General features: G+C 38.9%; 1 protein-coding gene across 4 annotated transcripts in view; it reads right to left on the bottom strand.

Annotated features, from left to right (window-relative positions):
- The window catches only part of KIF2A (kinesin family member 2A), a 66,436-nt gene extending 42,205 nt beyond the window's left edge, over window positions 1–24,231 (bottom strand). For 2 of the 4 annotated variants that reach the window (XM_027041212.2, XM_027041220.2), the window contains exon 1: window positions 23,895–24,231. In XM_027041212.2, the coding sequence (XP_026897013.1) occupies window positions 23,895–23,958 (64 nt within the window). In that variant the 5' untranslated portion in view covers window positions 23,959–24,231. The remainder of the gene's footprint in view (window positions 1–23,894) is intronic. The other 2 variants (XM_027041226.2, XM_027041228.2) reach the window with 1 other exon arrangement.

Below are 24,231 nucleotides of genomic sequence, written 5' to 3'. Positions count from 1 at the left end.
AAAATCACTGAATAGAGAACACCAGAACTTAAGTCACCTTTGCGCCAGTGAACAAAAATAACATATAGATTCTTCTAATCTTTAAAATTAAGGTGGTTACTTAATATTGCTATTAGTACTATTTAGCTTGCCATAAAATTTCATATATTTATTGAGCTGTCAAAAACAAGTCTTACATGTTGACAATTGCCTTTTGGTCTCTGAAAACAGGATCCTATTATATGTTCCTTAGTTCACAGCTGAATTCACAGCAGCTGCGAGGCTAAGAAATGCCAGCAACCAATTAGGCTGGCATAAACCTTGTCTAGCATATAAAGTATGATTTGGTTGCAAATGCAGCAGACAAGAGCCAAAATAAAACAGTCAAGAATACTAATAAAATATCATTACAAGTATTTACAAGACTGAATATTTAAAATGGAAATATTTAAAATATATGTATTTTATTAAAAGGACACAATGGTAGAATGTTAGGAAAAACACAAAAAAGCAACAATCAATTCTTTTCAGACCCACTCTGTTTTTGTTTTTTTAAGTTTATTTATTTAGAGAAAGACAGATCGAGCATCACAGGGGCAGAGAGAGAGGGAGAGTGAAATCCAAACAGGCTCCGTGCAGGGCTCAATCTCACAAAGTGTGAGATCATGACCTGAGCCAAAATCAAGAGTGGATTCTCAACTTACTGAGCTACCCAGGCACCCCACTACTAAATTTAAATATACAGTCTCTCTACTGCAACTTTTCTTATAAAACCTCTAGTAACCTTCCCAATTTTCAATCAGAATACCACTGCATAATGTGACAGGCTCTTTTTTTCTTGACTACTTTTCCTTATTTACTTTGATGTCTATTTATTTGAGAGAGACAGAGAAAGAGAAAGAACAAGCGGGGTGGGGGCAGAGAGAAGGAGAGACAAAAATCCCAAGCAGGCTCCGCACCATCAGTACAGAGCCCGATGTGGGGCTCAAACTCACGAACCCTGATATCATGACCTGAGATCAAGAGTCAGATGCTTCAATGACTGCACCACCTAGGTGCCCCTCTTTTTTCTTGACCTTCAAAGAAGCAGTAATGAGGGGAGACCAGGCTGGCTCAGTTGGTAGAGCATTGTGACTCTTGGATCTTGGAGTCTTGAGTTCAAGCAGCACATTGGGCATAGAGCTTACTTAAAAAAAAAATGGTAATGAAATCTAGTTCTCTCCTTTTGTACCCTTGCAAGCAGAGACAGAGAGGAAAAGCAACCATAAATACCCATTTTCAGAATAAAGAAGTATTACTCTGAATTATGAAATCGCACCTTCAGAACAGTGCCTGACAGAATAATGTTTCCAGAGGGTGAGTAAAATACGCACACTTACTCAAAATAGTTGGTAATAGATATGTGAAAGGAGCACTTTTGGGCACCTGGCTGGCTTAGTCAGTTAAGTGTCCAGCTTCAACTCAGGTCACGATCTCACAGTTTTTGAGTTCAGGCCCCACATCAGACTCTGCGCTGTCAGCCTGTCAGCGTGGTGCCTGCTTCGGATCCTGTCTCCCTCTCTCTCTGCCCCTCCCTAGCTTGCACTCTATAAAAAAAAAAAAAAAAAAAAAAAAAAAAAAAAAAAAAAAAGAGCACTTTCTTCCAACTCAGTTCCTAACAGAAGAAAATTGTGATAAATTATCTTAAAATACACTGACCTCAAACTTTGGTGACTTCAATCATATAACTGATGAAAACAAAAGATCTCTCATTCTTCTTAAATAAATTTGATATAAAATATTGATTCCAGTACAATAAATCAAGTGTACATTTAGTTACAGGAACCAAATAGCAGTGTAGAATGCATATTCATAAACCTGAGTGCATCTTTCCAAGTAGAATCAAAGCAAAACAGGTTATATTAGCTTTCATTGTCTTAGGTTTGTTTTACAGCTGTCTTTTAAAATAGACATTCCTTTTTTTCAGCTTACTTTAATTTAGACAGTAAAAGGATGCTCTGTCAAGAGTATGAAAAAAATTCACCTCTTTCTTAAGTTTACAATATAATTTTCTGGCATTATAATACTGAAATTGGAAAAAGTTGGGAAAATGGAGACTGCCAAAATGCTGCTTTAAAATAGACTAAATATGACAATCAAAGGACACTACTAAAGCATTAGTTAGAAAATAAACATTACACAGTAATAATCATACATCATTTTTCTTGCCAACTATCTCAAAGTAGCTTATAATTTATTATTTTTACATTGTCTCCAACAGAAAATGCCACTCTGTTCCTAGATGTCCCTCACAGTGAACAAGGACAGTAAATAAGTAAATGAGGACAGAAAAGAATATGGACATTTGTCAGATGATTACAGCAGATCCAGCAGAAGTCAAACTCTCAAACTCTGATATCCAGGTTTTGTTAACTAATCTAAACAGTGATGAAAAGAATTCTTAATGAGGACTATCTAAGCGTCACACCTTCTTCAATAGCTTTGCTGAAACAAGGAGCCATTAGAGAAGGATACAAATAATGCCTCAGCTGACACTGGTAACAGTGCTGTTGCTGTCCAGTAAATCCCTGGGGAATGTGACTTTGCCAAACACAGAGATCTTTTTGTTTTGGTTTATCACATTTTAAGATGTTACTGTTTACAACTAAATTGAAAAGTTCTAGCATTTCTCTTCTTCGACTTTAAAGTGTAAAGCTAGAATTTTGATACTAGAAGAGAAAATTGGGAATGATACGGCTAAGAATTTTCATGAAGAAAATACAACTTAATATATGGGACAAACTTCATATTGTACACAAACTACCAATTTTCCAATTCTTACCTCATCTACCCATTGTTTTGAAGAGGGATATGAAAATTCAATACTGCTCAGTTTCTCCGGGGTGACAGGAAAATGTCAGATCTTGTTGGGGTATTTTTTTGTGATGAATGAACCACAATGCACACTAACAATTTGCGCAGATTTGTCATTTAGAAGAACCCACTGTGCGCCCTTTTAGGAAAGTTGATTTTTAACTCACACAGGTAGGAAGAAAAACATCATAAATGGGCCAAGATGCCATTTAAAAGTATTAAATCACCGTAGTTTCCTGATATTACTTTGCATATTTGGGGTTGGGGGAAAGATGATTAAAAATTGTTCAAAAACACTAGTAAAGGGAACATAAAAACAGAATTTCTAAAAAAAAAAAAAAAATCACCCAAACACAAAATAGCATTTAAAAAACTTCACAAAGTTTATTAACTAAGTAATTCAACACATTCTAATTATAAACTCATTCTTTATATACATTCCCTTGGGTTTTAGAATACCCATACTGAATCTTTCTTTCCTCATTTGTTTAGAATAAAAGATCTGCTATCTCAAATACCACAGTTTTACAACCAGTGTTGTTTAAAAAAACACACATTGCTGATAGTCCAAAGATTTGAAGAAATGCCTTTCAAAGATGTTCGGCTAGATGCATTAAGCAATGCTATCTAATTGCTCCCTAGCTTAAATTCTTATTTACTCAAAAGGGAATTCTATAGCAATACAGCTGTGCTATTTTGTGAACTTTTCACAGCGACATGTAGATATATTGTCTTCTCTTATCTTAAACACATCCTAATAAGACACATGGATCTTTTGGAAAGTTTTCAACAGCAGCAACCCAGGTAATGTAATCTTTATTACCAGAATTTAAATATCACTGATAAAACTGCCAAAAACATTATAAAATGTTCAACTATTTCAACTGGTTTTCAGCTACCCTCCTATTATTTCATTAGGAAATTTAAGGCCTGAAGTCAGTTGACTGACCGCAATAGTGTTTTGTAAAAGTTGCAGATATGTTAATGAGAACATCAAGCCAACTGATGACACCAGAATCTTACAAAAAAACCTCTCACTGATAAAGAGAACAAGCAATCTGAATATTCTACTGAGATGAATCTTACCGTTTATCACTTAGAAGAGAAACTTGCTACTGTCTATAGAAACAATAACATATGCCAACACAAATAAGAAAAAATCCCTAGTATTCAAAATCTACCCTGTCTACCCTTCCTATCGTCCAGGATGACAGGACAGAAAGCTTCCCTGGAAGCCCTAAAGACTGTTACAAACACATCGTAAGTGATATTCAAAAACACATATTCTAAAAAAGCATTTTCACTAGAAAATGAAATCTCTGGAAACTGCCTACACCAAGCCAAATAATGATACCTACATTTAAACATTCAGGGGAGCCTGCGTGACATGCTCAGGGGAGCATCTGAGCATGACTTCGGCTCAGGTCATGATCTCACAGTTCATGAGTTCAAGCCCCGCATCATCAGGCTTTGTGCTGACAGCTCAGAGCCTAGAGCCTGCTTCAGATTCTGTCTCACTCTCTCTGCCCCTCCCCTGCTTGCACTCGGTCTCTCTCTCTCTCTCTCAAAAATAAGTAAAATTAAAAAAAATTTTTTTTATTATAAAAAAAACACATTCAAAACAAAATTGCTACAGACATAGATGAAATCTTCCCTGGAAATGCTGAATCTGTAGTCATACAAGTGCGATGTCAACCAGCCATCACTAAAAATCAATTAGTTTAACTTTAAAGGGGTCACATTCTGAACCACTAAACAAAAATGCATTCCTTCATGCATTATTCTATTGCTTGAATAGCAGTCCAAATTCAGAACATTTACCCATAACTCCTTTGTTACGGACCGAATTGCGCCTCCCTGCAAAATCATATGTTGGAGTCCTAACCCCCAATAGGATGGTGTTTGGAGATGAGGCTTTGGGAGTTAGATGAAGTCTTGAGGGTGGAACTCTCATGAGGGGATTAGTGGCTTTCCAAGAGGAACAGGGAGATGCTTTCTCCGCCAAGTGAGGACATAATAAAAAGGAGGCCATCAGCAAGACAGGAACAGGGCTCTTATCGGGAACCCAATCAACCAGCCCCTTTATCTTGATTGGACTCTCCAGCTTCCAGAACTGTGAGAAATAAATGTCTGTTGTTTACAAGCCACTTGGACTACAGTACTTTGTTATAGCATCCAGAATAGACTAAAATGTTCTCTTTCAAATGATATTGACCATGATTAAAAAAAAAAAAAAAAAGAAAGGATCAAAGATACGGCATATTCCCTGCCCTGTGCCAAAATCTCAATCCCTGACTGCAATGTCACTACTTCTTCCAGAAACTGATTACTACAATCTCTGCTCCACCCTATCTATTGAAGACTATGATGATAGAGGCTCTGAGCCATGGATATTTCTGTTTTCAATGCCAAGCCAATGTGGATTAAGAAAATAAGCGATCACTACTTTAAGCCCTTTTACCACTAGGGTAAAATGTGAAATACCAAATGTAGTGTGGCTAGAACAAAATGTGTGCAAAGAAAAATAAAGCCATAGAAGGTCATTATGGACAGGGGCTAGAGTCAGACTATGAGTTGGTTTTATACATATTTTTGAGGTACCTATTGGACATCTAGTGGAGGTATAGTGTGTCCATGTATACAGTATATATCTGATATACTGAGAATGGTCTAGGCTAAAGATAAAAGCTTGAACTCTGTCAGCATACAGATCATGCATTCTCAACAGGGGTGACAGTGCTCCCAAGAAAGCAAAAACTGGCTCTTGGGAAGGAGGCATCTTAAATATTACAATGGCCTGTAGCCCTCCAAAGGGCTATAGTACATAAACAGAATATATAGGGTATTAAAACTTCATGGGGGGGGGGGTATGATTAGGAGAAAAACGTCTAAAATAGCACTTTGAAGGAGGGCAATAATTAAAGAAGTTTTGGAAAACAATGATACAGTATTTAAGGCAATGAAAGTGGATGTGATCACCAAGAGAATTTGGATGGAAAACCTGGTCTTCAATGTACAGAAGTGAGGGAGATGAGATACCAGCAAAAAGGATGAAGAAGTTGCATGAGGAAATTAAGAAAAATCAGTAACACAGAGTTCGGAAAGGTGAGTGAAGAATGCATTTCAGAAAAGAGAGAGTAAATCAACAGCATCAACTGTTGTTAATGTATCAGGTAAACTAAGAGCAATGCCTAAATGTCAAAGTGAGATTGACATTTTTTTTTAAGATGACAGAAGTAATAGCCTTCCAATGGTGATGAAAATAATTCAGGAGAGAAGATGAAGTGGTAAGTTTGGGCAGGTGAAAAGGGAATAGGGTCTAGTATATACGTGGAGAAAAACGGCCTAAAACAGAACAGAAAGTTGATTCATGGAAAAATACGGAAGAGAGTTACACATGCAGATACTGGTACTTGGGTACATGTAGTACACTTGCAGAAGCTCTTTACTGGAAGTGCCTGCGTGGCTGAGTCGGTTGGGCATCTGAATCTTGATTTCGGCTCAGGTCCTGATCTTAGGGTCGTGGGAGCCTGGGCATGGAGCCTAACATTCTCTCTCTCCCTTTTCCCCTCCCCCACTCATGCACATGCACACACATGTGCTCTCTCTCTCTCTCTCTCTCTCTCTCAAAAAAAGTTATTTTCTGAATGCTTGTATTTCTCAGTGGTGAAATGGCAAGCAAGGTCATCGGCTTAGAGTATGGGTGAGTAAATAAACACTAAGGATTTTATGACAAAAGTGGGCCAGGAAAGAGTGAATGGACTAGAGATATAATTGCTCATTCAAAAAAAAAAGCAACCATGAATTTAAATTGTGGTCAGTCAGCACAAATGTCCTTTTCTCCCCCTCCAGTCAATTTCAGACAATCAAGAAAGGACAAAGAGGTATAAAATATACATGAGGGAGAGGAAATGATCTGCCAATCAACAGAGGGGGTAAGGAAGCTGAAGATATACAAACGAGGCAGTGCTTATAAAAAAGTTAAGTAAGGACATGAAGGGAATAAGGAACAAAAACAATAAGGAACAATAAAAAAAAAGTAGTAGGATTATAAATCCTGGTGGGGTCAAAAGATTAGCGAAATCAGGATATTAGAAGGAAGGAATATGCTGGAAAGACTTCAGTGGTAAGTGAAAAAACGGTACATGCCTAAAGCGGAGATTATGGAGATATTGCAGGGAGATAGTTCTATAGGTATATAGTAAGTGGGCTAAGGCCAAGAGCAAGATCACTGAAAGGAAGCGAAGAAGTTCAAAGAACTGAGCGGCCAGGGTACTGGAGGGATCACCTATACGTGAATGCTGCAATTACGAAGAAATATGATTGGAATCGGATAGGAGACAGTAACAGTGAATCAGAAGCAAAAATCTTTATGACATTATGAAAGTTGGCAAAGTCTTAGGTTCCTATCTTAGGAAACCAAGTATATGGGTGTTTCCATTAACGAAGGTAAGGAATAGAGGAAACACAGAAATATGGTGACAAAAGGCAATGGATTCCATTTTTAATGAGTTTAATTTGAAATACTGGCAGGAAATCCACGTGATAATATATAGATGTAAGACCTGAAACTGAAAAGATATGGTCTCAAAAGACATTTTTAAAAAATTTTATCTTAAAAATTTTAGTTGTTATGAAAAATTACAAACACATACAACACATTTATAAACACCAAATGCCCTTCATTCAGTTTCATTAATGTAGAACACATGGTCAATCCTACTGCCATTCCTCCCACCACCACAAATGGATGCAAATCTGAGATATCAATCATCCATATTTACTGCAGCATTTAGAGATAACAATTTTATAGGTTTTTCATACTCTCCTTTTTTAAAAGAAATCCATTCTAATGTATTTATTTTTCTTCTCTTCCCAGATGTTTTAGTATAGCTGGAAGGGTTTTAAATAAAATGAATCCCATGCACAGATCTGTTTTAAAGTAATTAAGGAGAAAGGATCATGAAAGAAACCAAAACAAATCATCTTTACCATAGTTCAAGTTTAAACTCCATGTCCCGAATATGTCTTTATGCCTGGTTTTAAGTTGTGCTTACTATGATTTCTCTAAATCCAAGACACACAATATACTTACATGCACACCTACACACATAATAGTCAACTTCCAGCAACCTTCAATTCTGGTAACAAAGACAGCCAACTTCAAGACTAGGATTTCCTTACTTATCCTCTATCAATATCCTCTCTCACACTGCAGTGTTGTTTTTCACAAATGCTAAATTAATTTGTTCTCTATTTTGAAAGGTCAAGAATGAGTGTTAAGAGCAGAAAAGAATATATGCAAATATTTTAGGTGATATAGGTCATGGAAAGAACTATAAAAGGACATAAAAGCAGATCACACCTTAGATTAGGCAAATAATTTCTTAGAACAACAAAAGCACAAGCAACAAAAGATGAATAAACCGGACTTCATCAAAATTAACAACTCCTGGGGCCGTTTCATTTTGTTGATGGCTTCCTTTGCTGTACAGAAGCTTTTTAATGTAGTCTCACTTATTTTTGCATTTATTGCCTAAAAAGGTTATTATGACATGTAAGTTCTAGCTCAATTAAAAAAAAGAAAAGTAGATCACAGTAACTAGGGAAAACGCAGAGAAATAGAAGACCAATGATAAAACACTGGGAAACACCAATATTTAAGAGGGAGACAAAGAACAAAAACATAGAAAAGAGATTAAGAAGAATAGATCAAGAAGTAAGAAGAAAACTCAGATAACGTAGTACAATCAAGTCCAGGAAAACAATTTTAAAAAGGAGGAGTTGGGGGCGCCTGGGTGGCTCAGTCAGTTGAGCTTCTGATTTTGGCTCAGGTCATGATCTCACACTCTGTGAGTTCAAGCCCCATGTCGGGCTCTGTGCTGACAGCTCAGAGCCTGGAGCCTGCTTCACATTCTGTGTCTCCCTCTCTCTCTGACCCTCCCCTGTTCATGCTCTGTCTCTCTCTGTCTCAAAAATAAATAAACATTAAAAAATAATGAAAAAATAATAATAAAAAAAATAAAAAGTAGGAGTTGACAAAAAGTACTACAATTGACAAAAAATATGAAAAATGCTCATCTTTACTAGTAACAATGCAAATTTAAATAAAACTCCTCCCTGTTGCCTATGAAGTTTTTTTAAAAAAACTTTACTGAGATATAATTTACATAATATACCATGTATCTATTTAAAGTATACAATTTAATGGTTTTTAGCATTTGTAATATTTTAATCACTTCAAAAAGACACCTCCTATACTGTCACCATCACTTCCCCATTCTTCCAACAACCCCCTCCCCATAATAAGCAACCACTAATCTACTTTCTGTCTCTATAGATTTCCCATTCTAGACATTTCATATAAATGAAATCATATAATGTGGTCCTTTGGACTGGCAACTTTCACTAAGCATGAAGGTTTTTTTTCTTTTTTTTTTAATGTTTTATTTATTTTCAGAGAGAGAGCGCAAGCAGGTGAGGGGCAGAGAGAGGAAGAGAGAGAGAATCCCAAGCAAGCTTCCCATGTCAGGGCAGAGCCTGATGAGGGACTCGATCTCACAAATCGTGAGACTATGACTTGAGCCAAGATCAAAAGTTGAACGCTTAACCAACTGAGCCACCCAGGCATCCCAAGCATAATGTTTTCAACGTCTTGTCTATGTTGGAATATACCATTATACGAATAAACCACAATTTGTTTTTCATCATTTGATGGCCACTGGGCTTTTCACCTTTTGGCTATTATGAATAATGTTATAAACATTAATGTACATGTTGTCATATAGACAGATATTTCCCGTTCTCTTGGGTACATTCATAGACTATAGCATTTTTTGTTTTATTTTTTAAAGACTTTGTGTGTGTGTGTGTGTGTGTGTGTGTGTGTGTGTGAGAGAGAGAGAGAGAGAGAGAGAGAGAGAGAGAGCGCGCGCACACAAGTACTTGGAGGGGGGAGGGGAGGAGGGGGGAGAAGAAGAGAATCTTAAACAGGCTCCACCAGTGCAGAGTCAAACCGAATACAGGGCTTGATCTCACGACCATGAGATCATGACCTGAGCCCAAATCAAGAATCACATGCTTAACCAACTGAGCCACCCAGGCACCCAAGACTTATTCTTTTTTTTTTTTTTTTTTAGAGCAGCCTGAGGTACACAGCAAAATTAAGCAGAAGATAGGATTTTCAAAATACTCTGTGCCCTCACATATGCATAACCTAACTCATCATCAACATCCCCTGCCAGGGTAGCACATTTGGTATAACTGGTATCTGCAATGACACAACACTTAAAGCCCATTATGATTCACTTTTGGTGTACAATCTATAGGTTTGAACAAGTGTATACTGACATGTATCCACCATTATAGTACCATACTCAGTATTTTCACTGCCCTAAACATCCTAACTTCTGACTACTCATCCGTGCCCCCACTCATAACCCATAAAACCCTGAAAAGGTTTTTAAAAACCTAAATTATCGAGGATGTAAGCTCATGGCTCATCTAATTCATTGCTGGTGTTAAGTTCATAACTCACTCAGTCAATACTCAATGAATGCCTGCTATGTGCCACGTACTATACCTGACGCTAAATTTCTAATAGAGAATCACAAAGACCTGTATACTTACAAAAGGTGACAAATTTTATTACGAAAAAATAAAGTGTACTGAGAAAGAATAAGAAGAGAGATCAGATTTTGATTATGAGAGTTACAAAAGACCCCTTTGACAAAGGCAGAAATAATGTTTAAGATGAAAACGAAAAGCCACAATTAAGCAGAGTGGGGGACAAAACATCTGAGGTGAAGGGAACACTTTGTGCAAAAGCTCTGAGGTAAGAAAAGTCACTAAATGAAAGCCAGTGAGGCTCAACAATGGGAGCAAGGAGGTAAGTGGATAAGGTGACACATGAAAGGTAAGAGCCTGATCACATAAAGCCTTGAAAGGTCATGTTAAGGATCACCTGATCCATGTTCTCCAAAATCCTGACCTACTGATAATCTTTCCTTGCTCTTTATTTTCAGCCTCTTCTCATCCCTCTAGCTTCTTCCCTTCAACAAATATGCTGATGTGATTTCTCTCCATTAATAAAAGAACAAATTATTAAGTGGCATAGCCGTGCATCTTCCACTTCCTCTATATGAATGAAAGCTCCATGTGGAGACATATTTTTGATCTTCCTCCCCACCCCATTGTTTTATACTCAAAAACTAGTACATTGCCTAAAATACTCAAAACATATTGGTTGAATGAACAAATAAACAATACACATACTTTCACCCAACCACCCTTCCAGGCAAAAGCTGATGTTTTGGACAGTAAAAGAACAGAGACGTAAGTGGCTTTAAGAGGTTCAGTTCCTTGATCTGGCCTCAAATAACGAGGCAATCTACTTAAGTGAATTAACCAACTACAAATGAACAGAAATACAGGCAAGTAATTTCATTAACACATTTATTTCACTGTGTTCAGAGTCTGAAAAAAAAATTCCCATTTATTTAGTAGGACTGCTCAAGTTTATTAGGTTAAAAACCATAATGTTTATTTTTCAAAAACTTTTAATTAAAAACATCACCTTCTTCTCATTATCAGACATAACATGACATCTTGTTTTTCTATACTAGCTATCATAACACTAGAACTTAAATGTTTTTCATTATATGTCTGGACCTCATAAACACTTTATAAATTAAGTATATTATCTTTTCTGGGCCATTTAACATCAAAAGAAAACATTCTACACACACAGTCCTAATTCTATAATCCAAGCTAGCAAATCTCCAAAAGGTATGTTGTACAGTGTGTGGACAAGGGTATGAAGCAAGGGGCACTTGTGCAGTTAAGAAGGTAAATTCACATTTTCTCTCTAGAAGTAAATTGTCAAGATCTTTCAAAATTAAAAATATTATTTTTAAAAATTGTGCAACACAGCAATTCTATTTCTAGAACCTTATCCTACAGATAAAGGCATCAATATGCAAAAAATGTCAAAAGTTCAAAATTATTCAATACAGTATATTGCTTTAATAGAGACAAAAAAGAGCAAAAGCAGTGGATTCAGTAGGCAGAAGTGTAGTATTCTAATAAGAGTTCAGTGTGTCTGGAATGCCTCAAGTAAGTTGCAATAAATCAGACTGGAGAGGGAGGTGATTGTTCAGGGTCTAGAGTAAACTATGCTAAAGTTGGGCTTTAGCCAAAGGGCAACAGACACACAGCGTGTGACAGAAAGTTTTAAGCAACAGAAAGTTTTAAGCAAGTGATCGGGGGCCAAATTTGTAGGTTTGAAAGGTTACTCTAAAACAGTAATCAACCAAAGGTGGAGATAACTATTAGAAATTTGTTGCGATGGCTCAGGCAAGACATAATGCTAGCCTCACAAAGTTATAGCGGAAGGATGGAAAAAGTAAATGGATTGAAGAGGTACCTGAGCTGTTATATATTAAGAGAACCTGATGATAGGACATGACATTGGGAAACACCAAGGAGTCTAGGAAGACATCTAGGGTTTTGAGTTGGGCAGTGGGTGATGGGTTCAATTTTGGACATGATGAATTTGGACATGTATGTATGAGACAGCCATGTGGAGATATTTATTAATCCATTAGATACACAAAGAATCTGTAGCCAGCCAGGGCTGAGGAGAAGCATTTAGTCCACCCAGAGTGAGATTACTGTGTGAGAAGTACTACAAGGCTAGGATCAAGCCCTGAAGAACATCAACATTTAGAAAATGAAGAAGGGCGTCTGCGTGCTTCAGTCTGACTCTTGGTTTTGGATCAGGTCATGACCTTATGGTCTGTGAGAAGGAGCCTCGCATTGGGCTCCAAGGTGAGCATGGAGCCTGCTTGAGATTGTCTCTCTCTCCATCTGCCCCTCTCCCCTGCTTGCACTTGCTCTAAAATAAACTTTCTAAAAAGTTAATTAAAAAAAAAGAAAATGAATGGGGCACCTGGGTGGCTCAGTCGGTTAAGCGGCCGACTTCGGCTCAGGTCATGATCTCACAGTCCGTGAGTTCAAGCCCCGCGTCGGGCTCTGTGCTGACAGCTCAGGGCCTGGAGCCTGCTTCAGATTCTGTGTCTCCCTCTCTCTCTGACCCTCCCTTGTTCATGATCTGTCTCTGTCTCAAAAATAAATAAACATTAAAAAAAAAAAAAGGAAAATGAAGAGAGAAAGAAGCACCTACAAAGATTGAGAAGTAAGAGTATAAGGGGTAGGAGGAAACAAAAAAATGTATTTACTTTTAACTTAGTTAAGGAATGGCTCTTAATGAAACCCAAAAGAGTATGTAAGGTTAAAAGCAATGAATTGTTCTTAATAAAAGTGTACCCTCCTCAAAAAAAGGTATACCCCAAAAATCAAACCAAGAAAATACCCATATTTAGGGTCATGTTGTAACCAACTCTCAGTATCAGCTTTGGGTGGCAGGGAGTGGAAAATGTAAAAATTCAACCCATACATTACCCCAAAAACAATTTCAAACAACAATTTTATAAAAAATAAAGATCACTGAACCTAGACAAGCCCTCAAATCCATCAATTATGCCAACGGACTCCTAGCAAGTTGATATAATCTCTTGTATTTTCCTGACAATACAGCTGCTCATCTAATAAGAAACATTCTTTCAAATGAAGTACACGCTCTTGTCTAAAATTCTGAAGTCATGAGAACAAGGACGGCTGAAACTCATGCAATGGCAAAGAGTCTGGCAAAAGCCAAAATTTCGTTTTCAAAAAAAAAATCATAAAACCACCGAGCACCTGCACGGAGTGCAACAGCGATTTAACGGTTGGCTATAACTGACACAGTAGTCTTTACTAGGGAGAAGTCCCATTTCTATTCCCTCAAAGGCATCAGATGAAGGAACACAAATGGTCATGCGGCAGATGCCAGATGGATTAATAAAAAACACCTGAAGGCAATCTACACCACAGAAAAATGAAAGCATTTTTAAATTAATGGCTTCCAATGCCTGGAACATCCATAGTACACAAAGAACTCTTACAGAATTAGTGTAGAGGACTTTAGAGGCAGACGACCTATGCTCTAATCTCCTATTTGCTACTTACTTTACGTATGACCTTATTCCTTTTTTATGTTTATTTATTTTGGGAGAGAGTGAGAGAGAGAGAGAGAGAGAGAGACTGCAAGCATAGGCGCAAGCATGTGCGCATGCACAAGCGAGGGAGGGGCAGAAAGAAGGAGAGACAGAATCCCAAGCAGGCTCCACACCATCAGCGCAGAGCCTGATGTGGGACTCAAACTCACTAAGTGCAAGATCATGACCTGAGCCGAGATTGAGTCAGACGCTTAACCAACTGAGCCACCCAGGCATCCCTATGTATGACCCTAGACAAGTTAATTTCCTTAATGTAAAAATATCAGCACGTTTTGACCAACAGCAGTATTTTATCAGAGTTGTCTGTGATTAAATTCTTAAAACTTAACCTCACTAACTAGGGCCTCTAATTTGCTCTCCATTCCTAAAACTCATGTATAGGTAAGTCACTATATCCGTTTCTCTTTAATCCATAGTAAACTAAAATAATAACCCTTCCCCCCTCAAAAGTTTAATGCTGTTTGCACTCCAACTCACTTTCCATGAGATGAGACATTAGACCTCATGTATTTATCCTACAAGAGGAATTCCCTATTTTATAAATAGAACAGCTGTTTAAATTATTTAAGTTCAACCCTGGCTCCCCTCAAGAATGAAGCTCTAGCTCTAGACACACTGCTTGGACATTTGTCACAGCATTTGAACTTAAACTCACAATGTCCATGGGTCAAGCATATCTGAATTCTCCCACTGCACTACAGCTCATTTTAAAAATTGTGTTAGCAAACCATCAATCTCTCACATTGGCCAACAGATGAAGTGTAACAAAAATAAAAAGCAAAAGTTAACCTAAAATGCAACCCTAAAGGGTTGACCCTCATTCTTAACATTTTTTAGAGCAGTTTTAGGGTGATAGCAAAATTGAGCAGAAAGGTACAGATTCTCCATGTACCCCTGTTCCCACATACCCACACCCTCCCAAATCATCAACAGCCCACACTGGGTACACTTGTTACAATGGATGAACCTACACCAACACATCAATAATACTCAAAGTTCATAACTTTATATTAGGGTTTGTTCTTGGTGTCATGTGTTCTGTGGGTTTTGACCAATGTATAACATGTATCTACCATTATAGTATCACAGATAATGATTCCACTGCCCTAAAAATCCAATAGGCCCTATTTATCCCTCAGTTATTTCTCTTTAAGTCCTAAACTGCAATAGCAGTTAAGAGATGTTTTTTTCATGTTTATTTTATTTGAGGAAGGGAGGGAGGGAGGGAGGGAGGAAGGGACAGAGTGAATGAGAGGGGGAGAGACAAAGAGAGAGGGAACAGAGGATCCGAAGCAGGCTCCACGCTGACAGCAGAGAGCCCCATGTGGGGCTTGAAATCACAAACCCTGAGATCATGACCTGATTCTAAGTGAGACACTCAACTGACTGAGCCACCCAAGCACCCCGCAGTTAAGAGATTCTAAATGCTGAAATGACATTCAGAGTATCGAGGATGAAAAGTAAGGCAAAAGCCAGAGCAGAAAAAAATAGGGCAAAAATAAGAGCAAAGGAAAAGTAAAGGAGAGCAGCTGCCTTTCGAGAATCAAAACCCTTCATCCATTAAAGAGCCGAAGCCAGATCCTTTAAGTGTTGTTTTTCCTTCCCATTCCCTTCCAGGAATTCTAAGAGGGTTTTGACTAATATACTATAACTGAGTCTTCTTAAGTAGGCAAAGCAGTTAGTTATAGCTTAAGTAAATTCCTGCTCTACATATAAACATTTATTGGAAGTGACTCATACCTTAGACTCATTTTAAAGATACTAGCTGCAAAAACTATAAACAGCCTGATTTGGATGCTCTCTTTGATATTAAATTGTACACAGGCTCTACAGTCCTCTACAAAATATTCATGAATAGGATTAGCTTGATTAAACAGAACTGAAGAGATTTTATAACCTACACTCAGACTTTCCAAATGTTAAGTCCATTCCTTTCAACACATATGTTCTTTACTCAGCACAAGTGATATACCACCATATAACATCAATTCTTTTTGCAGGCTGCTAGATTTCATCTGTTCCTTAATCATTGCTCACCCTCCTAGAATGATGCAATCTTATCCTTGCTAGCTCTCATTTTCAGTATTACTCTACCTCTAATCTATCACTAATCACAAGCTAACTCCTATTACGGCTCTTAGGAGATTAAGTCCTACCGTAGTTTCCAAGTGTCCTAGAAATTAATTCCAAGAAGCATTACCTTACCTTTGTTTCCAAGTCTTTAATAAAGTGCCCCAGATTACTTGTCCTTCCTTATTTTCCTTATCTATCACCCTCCCTTCTGCCTGTTTTAAATGCCTTTACCTCACAGCCCTCCACTTCCAGCTCAGGAACTTCTCACATGCTGCACATTACATGCCTGGAATGCCTCCTTCTCCCCATGGCAATCTACTGGTCATCTTCTTCCCACCATTTAAACTTCACTCTCCATGAAATTTTGTCAGATCATCATTAGGAAATGCTACTTTTGCTAAAATAACAGATCACAACCCTGGGTGCACATTGAAATCACCTGTATGTGTGAAGTTAAGTTTCATCAACGTATGAGGTGTTTTAAAATAAAATACTGATTCTCAGGATCCATATCAAACCTATTAAAACAGAATCTCTATGCAAAGGGCCAGGATAATGGTGTTGATGGGTGGGGGTTTGTTTTTTATGTTTGGCTGTTTTTAATTTCAATGTCCCAAGGTGAATTCTGTGAGTAGCCAAGGTTGTGACACCACTATGCAGAGTCTACCCAGTTTAGAAACAGCTCCCACAACCACATTTATCCAATGGGTTAAATATATGTAAATCTATCACATCCCACCCCACTAAAATACCCTTACCACATTGTCCTGACCAATGTATATAGTATAAATATATGAAATTGCCCTTCATAAGCCTTAAACACTTCCCAGTAATTTATACACTCTGGGCATAGAGTTCCTCTTCAATAAAATGGGTAAAATACTATCTGCCTTGCAGGGCTGTCATAAAAATCAAGCAAGATACTGGATATTAACACATTTAGGAAAGCAACTGACTTTATAAAGGGTGCAAATGTTAAAACCCTTCAGATATCAAAAGTGACACCTGGATTCAATTTTTAAGAAACAAACAGAATTCACATGGCAGTATGGAAGATACAAGGTATCTGGATGACACTGATAGCCCCTGAATGAGAGTTATAATCAAAAAGGAGTCTTTGTACAGTGTAGACACTCAGCTTATCCTGTCGTTCCTTTAAAAATTTTTATGTAAGTGAAATCTGGTTAAAATTAATAGCAAAACCAATAAAAAATCTGGAGAAGTAAGTCTCTGAAATTAAGTAAAATACACAGCTCGGGGAGGTATCTGATTCTCATAGTCCCCTGGCCACACTGTGTAGGGAGGTTACTTCCAAATTACATATAAGCACTAGCAGCTGCTCCATCAGTTTTCATGCTCTTGTTCCCTAATCTCTGTGTTTATAAGCACCCCAACCCAGAATTCCAAAATCAGTGGCTCCTCCACCAGAAATTTAAAACTGAATAAATCTTATTCCTTTAGATATCAAAACAAAAGTAAAAAGTCGTAAAGTTAAAACTCAGATGGGTATTAGAGAACAGAAAATAGGCCAGTAATGACAAATAATGCCAATTTCAATAAAGTGACAGGAGCTACCAAGACTGGTGGAACTTTATTAAGAAGAATTCTGAGGATCAATATGAACTTACCAGGAAAGCACACCATAAGGGATAATGGATATTAGTCTTGCACAGAGGAGGTGAAAGGGATAACATATATGACATCTATTTTCCACAAGACTCATAACTCAGAGTCCAAATAAAGAGCCTAAACCTAAAAAGGGAAGTGGTAATAATGTACACACAGAACAGCATACTTCTATCAGTCCTAATCACACCATACATCAATCATTTATTTACTGTTTTTGAAGGCAGGAACTGTGTATTTTTTGTATCTCCAACACCTATCAGAATAGCTGATACATAATGAGCTATTAGTAAAAATGTATTTGATAAATCAGTAGGAAAAGAGAAAACTATGAGACACACTGTTTTGTGATATGACATAATCACTCACAGTCTATATACTGAAACATTCTCAAACTCTAGTAAATGCCCACCTGAACTACAAGCTTGGTTGTAGTGGATAATGAGAAAAACAAGTAGCACCAAACTGAGAGAGCCCAAGGACTAGATTTATAAGCACAACTTTAAAAAGGGACACCTCCCCACTCATTTTACTCCCAGTTACAGAAAGTTAACCTAAGGTTAACCAACAATGAAATGATATTGTATTTGGAGGAGGTTTTGTTTTTGTTTTGTTTTGTTTTAATGTGTATTTTTGAGAGAGACACACAGAGACTGAGAGCGAAGCGGGGAGGGACAGAGCGGGAGACACAAAATCTGAAGGAGGCTCCAGGCTCAGAGCTGTCAGCACAGAACTAGATGCAGGCCTCAAACCCACAAACCATGAGATCATGACCTGAGCCAAAGTTGGACGTTTAACTGACTGAGCCACCAGGCACCCCTGGAGGAGGTTTTTAAACACAAATCCCAATGACCATGAACTTGAATTTATTTAACTCTCCACAGAAGTACATGGCACAGTAGCCACTGCATGTAATCAAGAGCTTGATTGTTTAACGTGGTGAGGTTCTAACTTCTATTTTCACTTAGGCACTATAATACCATTTTTATTACTTTAATCAAAAGAGGTAGTATGTGATAGGAGGATAACCTATAACCTATATTTACTCCACAGCTGGACCAGAAGAGTGAAAATTAATTGTACTCAAGGCTTAAGAATTGTATCTATTCTTAAACTCAGAAGAATGATCTCAAAACAAATAAACTCCTTAAAAGATTATTTTAGGTTACAGGGCAGAGGTGTTAAAAGCAAAATAGATGGCTGAATCCAAGAATTAAGCTTTGCAAAAGATTAACGTAATATAGGGGTGTCTGGGTGGCTCAGTCGATTGGGCATCTGACTTCGACTCAGGTCATGATCTCACAGTTTGTGGGTTTGAGCCCCACATCAGGCTCTGTGCTGACAGCTGGGAGCCTGGGGCCTGCTTTGTGGAGTCTGTGTCTCCCTCTCTCTCTGTTCCTCCCCAACTGTCCTCTGTCTTTCTCTCTCTCAAAAATAAGAAAGCATTAAAAAATATTAAAAAAACAAAGTAACTTAATATTAATGACAAGTACACTTGTGCCTAGGAAGAATGGGTCTGGATGATCTCTCAAGGAACCCCACTCTGGATTTTCCACTCATGCCTCCTTCCCTATTGAAACAAGACAAACGCTTAACTGACTCTTTGCTATTTTCTAGACTTTAAAAAAATTATAACATATAAAACAAGTTGACACATAAGTTTTCCCCGGGGTCCCAAAATTTTTGTCATAAGAATCAAGTGACTAAGCAATGAACCTGGGATTCCGTAGTAATTCTGGAAGCAACAAGTGACTAACTACTGAAAGGGATTTTAAAGCCTTAGAGTGATGAATTTTCATCCTTATAGTCAATAAAATATCAGAATTCAATCTGATCTCACCAATTCGGAAAGTTTAATTCAATGTAAGTTTTCTGAGCTTCTCTGGTAATAGTAGAAAAAAATTTACTTACTACAGGGGCTTTTAACATCTCAAAAAAAAAAAAAAAAAACCCACCAAAGTACAAAGTATACAACTTCCTACCATTATCCAAAAACATCTGTCCCACTAAAAAGAAAAGCAGGAGTGAAAGAACCGAGGGTTTGGTTCAGGCTATGTCCCTAATCAATTAACATGTGATCTTGGCAAAAAAAAAAAAAACCACCTTAGATTCTATGCCTATAAAATGATAAATCTACCAGCTTCCACACTGCTTATTACATCATAGGGTTTCTAGTGAAGATCCAATTAGATAACCTGTTTGGAAAACTATGAAGGCCTAACAGACACATGTATGGAACCATTATCATGCTAATTACCATGTAAAAGGAAACTATTAATCCGCAAATTCCCCCATTCCACCCACTCCACAGAGCCACAAAATTGTACCTAAAGAACAACCATATTGCTGTGTTGTTCATCTTTATTACCTACCTTCACACAGTCCATTCTCCAAAAGTCTATATAATGATATGTAAAGATGAACTAGCAGAAGAATAAATGTGGCAAAGTAGATAACAAGAATTAGGCCATTTAAAATCTTTCCTAAATAAAGAGTGCCTGCCCTAAACTCCATGATTCCCAACAAATCCTCTGAAATCTTTAATTTCATGATTTCAGATGCTTAATTAAAGCATTCTTTTCCTTAACATTTAAGACACAGGAATATTTTTCATCTTTGTGACTTTCTATTTACTATACCATCATCACTTTTTACCAGATCATTCCAACTGGGCTTAACACTGCTCCCTAGTGCTTTTCCTACGACTGAGAAGCAATTTCCTACATATCCTTATTGGGCTGCAGAAAGCTGTGTATGGTTCCTAAATAACTGAATTCTCCCTTAACTGTCACAGTTCTCAGTTCTTGACAGATAGTCTGGTTTCTATGCTATGCAAGACAGGTTCCTGGCTGCCACTATAAGTTGTATGAATATAGCTAGACAAGTCACTTGTGGTGACTTGGGACTCTGCTTCCATATTTATAAAAGTGATAACTACATTAACTTTAAGGATCTTTCAGGTTGATCTTTCTCTTCAGATCAAATACATCAATGCTGTGACTAAGGGACCCCCAGAGAACAATCCCTTCATAGTTACAGCTTCCATATATTCAAAACATTTCTCGTTTCTGCCCTAGTCCTCAAAGGATAATCATAGCTACTGTCAAAGAGATAAGAGATATTTTAACAGCATAATTAAAACCTACAGTTTTAGAGTCACTGGATTCTAGAAAGGAATCGAATCAGAGGATAACTGAAAGCCACATACAAAAAAAATAGATTACACATGAATGTCCTATTTCCAAAAATTAGTCTAATTTCTTACCAGGTTATCTCCTGTGGTGGGGATCAATCTCAGTACACCTAACTTCTGTCATTTTTAACTTAAAATACCAGAAATGTCAAATTAGCTTTGGTACATCACTCAATTGCAGTCAATTCCGGGATGTTGAATTAAGAGGCCTGAACAGAGTTGGGGGAGGGGAGCAGAATAGGGATGTGGTAGCAAAGGAAGAGCCTCGATGGAAGGGTTTCACTTTCAGGTAAGATTTCACCCAAATAGTTAACTTATATAATGTTTGAAAACCAGAAATTCAGTAACGAATGATCCACTCAAAAACTATATGCAAGAACCTTTGCTAGGCACATAGAGGAGATCCACAGATAAATTCAGGGAATTGAAGAGACTATTGGTAAGTATTCTAATCCAGTAACACCTGACTTTGCTTGGCATGGATGTGAGTAGCCTGCCATCCCTCAACTGGATTCTCTACAGCACCTGGTCTCCAGTGTAGTCTGAAAACACAGTATTAAAAGAAATACATCCAAACATTAATACTTAGGAAATATGCTGCCTCATGAGTGATACAGAATGACTTAGGAATTCAGAGGCTGACTATCCAGGGACTAACTCCCCATCTGGCTTTAGCAACCAGTGAAGACTTACTGGGATTAGTTTTGAGCAGGGTCTTGAAAGATAAGAATGAATCTGTTTTAGTTTACCTGTTGGCCCTCAGAATATATGTTTTATTTATATATGAGCATCACTTATCGGAGAAGCATGCTCTGAAATAAGGGCAAGGATCACCATCAGGAAGCATGCAGAACATCAAGTTACCAGTTAACTGCAGTCTGCAACAGCCCTTCTTCACTCATGTGATTTCCATGGTCTCAGGCATTACATTAGTGCTCATCCAACTACAAAGTTTATTTTTGTTACAATAACCACTAGTGTTTTATAGAGATGTGCTATAGAAGTGGGAGGAAACAAAACAGCTTCTTTAAAGTGAAAAAGGAAAACATACAGGGAGTCTCCCAGATATGCCTTCTGTGAAATACCACCATCCAATGCAAATGGCTATTCCCTTCCAGTTGTCTAATTTTACCTTCCTCCAATTCCATCTTGCATCTGATGAGCATAAATGACTATAGGTTGGGATAATACACATTGCGATGATTTCCGTTATGACCTCATGGGGAAACTGCTTTGAAATGTGACTTTAGATTATTAACACTTACATAAACACAAAGCTCTTATACATGTCTGGGTTTCAGGTAAATGCAAAAGGTAAATGTTAAAAGATTAGTAAAAGTCCCTATCCTCGAACCCTACAAGAACCAAAATTGTTTCCAGTCAAACTTTTAAACAAAAAAATTTTTAAAAATAAAAATACAAAGCTTTGAAATGCCATATGACCCTTTTTAAATATATATTTTGTAGTAACACCTACAATCACAAAGGCTTAGAATGTAAAGAACTTTACACATTTTATTGCACCCTCCAATTTTAAATAATATGCAAATCCTACTTTTGTTGTAATACAGTGCACCCTCATTCATTCTAAAAAAGAAACGACAGTAACAGCACTGTTAAAGGACAGTTATTTGAAAAGAAAATACAAAGAAAGCCCAACCCAAATAAAGGACACATCGCCTTCCCACTAGTGTTACTGGTAACTTCTAAAGCTCTAAGCGGTGTAATTTACCTTTTCACATACAGGGTAATGATGCTTCTGGTTGTTAAGGCAAATTATCTCAAGTACGAGGGAAAAAAACCCATTAGCTATATAGGGCCTACCAATATATCACACAAAGTAACAGCAAAGTCAGTCTAGCTTCACATAACTTGGTCAAACTTGCTAGAAACCAAGAGGGGGTGAATGTGAGAGCAACCTTACTACTGGCTAGACTAGAGAATAATAAGCCATAAATAAAGGCTTATGAGCAAAAGGGAAATAGAGTCAAGAACACCACACATCTCCATTACACATCTCTAGCTCCTTTCAATATTCGCACTGAAAGAAAACTCTACTTCTCTCTCCACGCGTTTTTCTTCTTTACAATATAAATTATTTCCAAGCCTGGCTGGCACCTCACTCCACACCCCAAGCCAATGACATAAAACATTTTTTCCAACTAGAACCTATAGAGAGATACATAAGCCCAAGGATTTTTTTTTTCTTTTGAATTAGGCATGTATGTTCACCTCATCTAACACTTTCCTCTTGGCTACCTCTCTAGAGAGTGTGAAAATATCAACATCCGGTGGCCCACCCCCACCCTCTCAGTAATGCATCGCAGAGCTTAGGCTCATCCCTCTCCTTCCCTTTCAGTCTCATCACCTCTGAGAAGCTCATCGAACACCACTTCCCACTGCTCCCCCCCCCCCCCACATTCATGGCCGAGCACGACGTTCTCAGCATCCTTCTTCCAAGGAAAGGACTAGCAAAAAAATGAAAGGCATGCTCGAGAAGCGAAAGCCGAAGAAGCCTGCCCAGCTTCGGGGCTGGCCTTTCCCCACCCGCCTCGGACCGGTAGTCGGTTCTCTAAATCCTGAAACCAATGGTCTCCACGCTCTCCCCACCCCCAACCCCCTCAGAGATACTGCCGGAAAATGAAAAGGGCCGGGTGAAACGCGAGGCTGGGTCCTCCCTACAGAAGCCCGTTGGCCCCGGCCCCCCGAGCTGGAGTCCCCGGGGAGGATGGAGATCGCGCGAAGAGCGCCGCCCCCCCCCCCCCACCGCCAGTCCCGGGACCCTCCGCCTCACCCGCTCGAACCCCACAGATGGGCCCGCGACACCCAGGCCCTTTGCCGGCAACCCCTCCCCGCCCCCCGCACTGCAGCGGCACCCGGGGCGGACCCCACGCCGGCCTCCCTAGCACACACGCCACACACAAAAGCGCCGCGGCCGCCGCCTTCCCGCCCCCACAGCCCGGCGGAGCAATCAATGAGGCGGCCAACCCCACGTCCCCTCCGTGAACGCTCGAATGCGGGGCCCGACCGGCAGGGGCGGCGGCGAGGCTCACCATCGCTCCGCTTGATCTCCACGTAAATCCCGATCTGTATCTTGCCGAAGTTGGCCGTTGCCATCACCTCATCTGGAGCAGCGGCGGCGGGCCGAGGGAGGGGGACGGGAGGGCGGAAAAGGCGGGGAGGGGGCGGGGTAGGTGTGGGAGGGGGAGCGGTTGCCCGCGGCCGCGCCGGCCCGGGCGACAGCGTGAACGCGAGACGGGGCCGCGAGGAGCAGCGGCGGGGAAGCAGGCGGAGGCCCCGGGCCTGCAGGCCGGCGGGAGGACGCGCACGCCGGGGCGTCGGGGTGAAGCGAGGGCCGGGGCCGTCAGGCGGCGCGGGGGAGAGTGGGAG

This window comes from Acinonyx jubatus, chromosome A1, assembly GCF_027475565.1.
Source record: "Acinonyx jubatus isolate Ajub_Pintada_27869175 chromosome A1, VMU_Ajub_asm_v1.0, whole genome shotgun sequence".
Lineage (NCBI taxonomy): Eukaryota > Metazoa > Chordata > Mammalia > Carnivora > Felidae > Acinonyx > Acinonyx jubatus.
The sequence above is the reverse complement of the archived record's forward strand: the minus strand, read 5'-3'. Positions and strand labels throughout refer to the sequence as shown.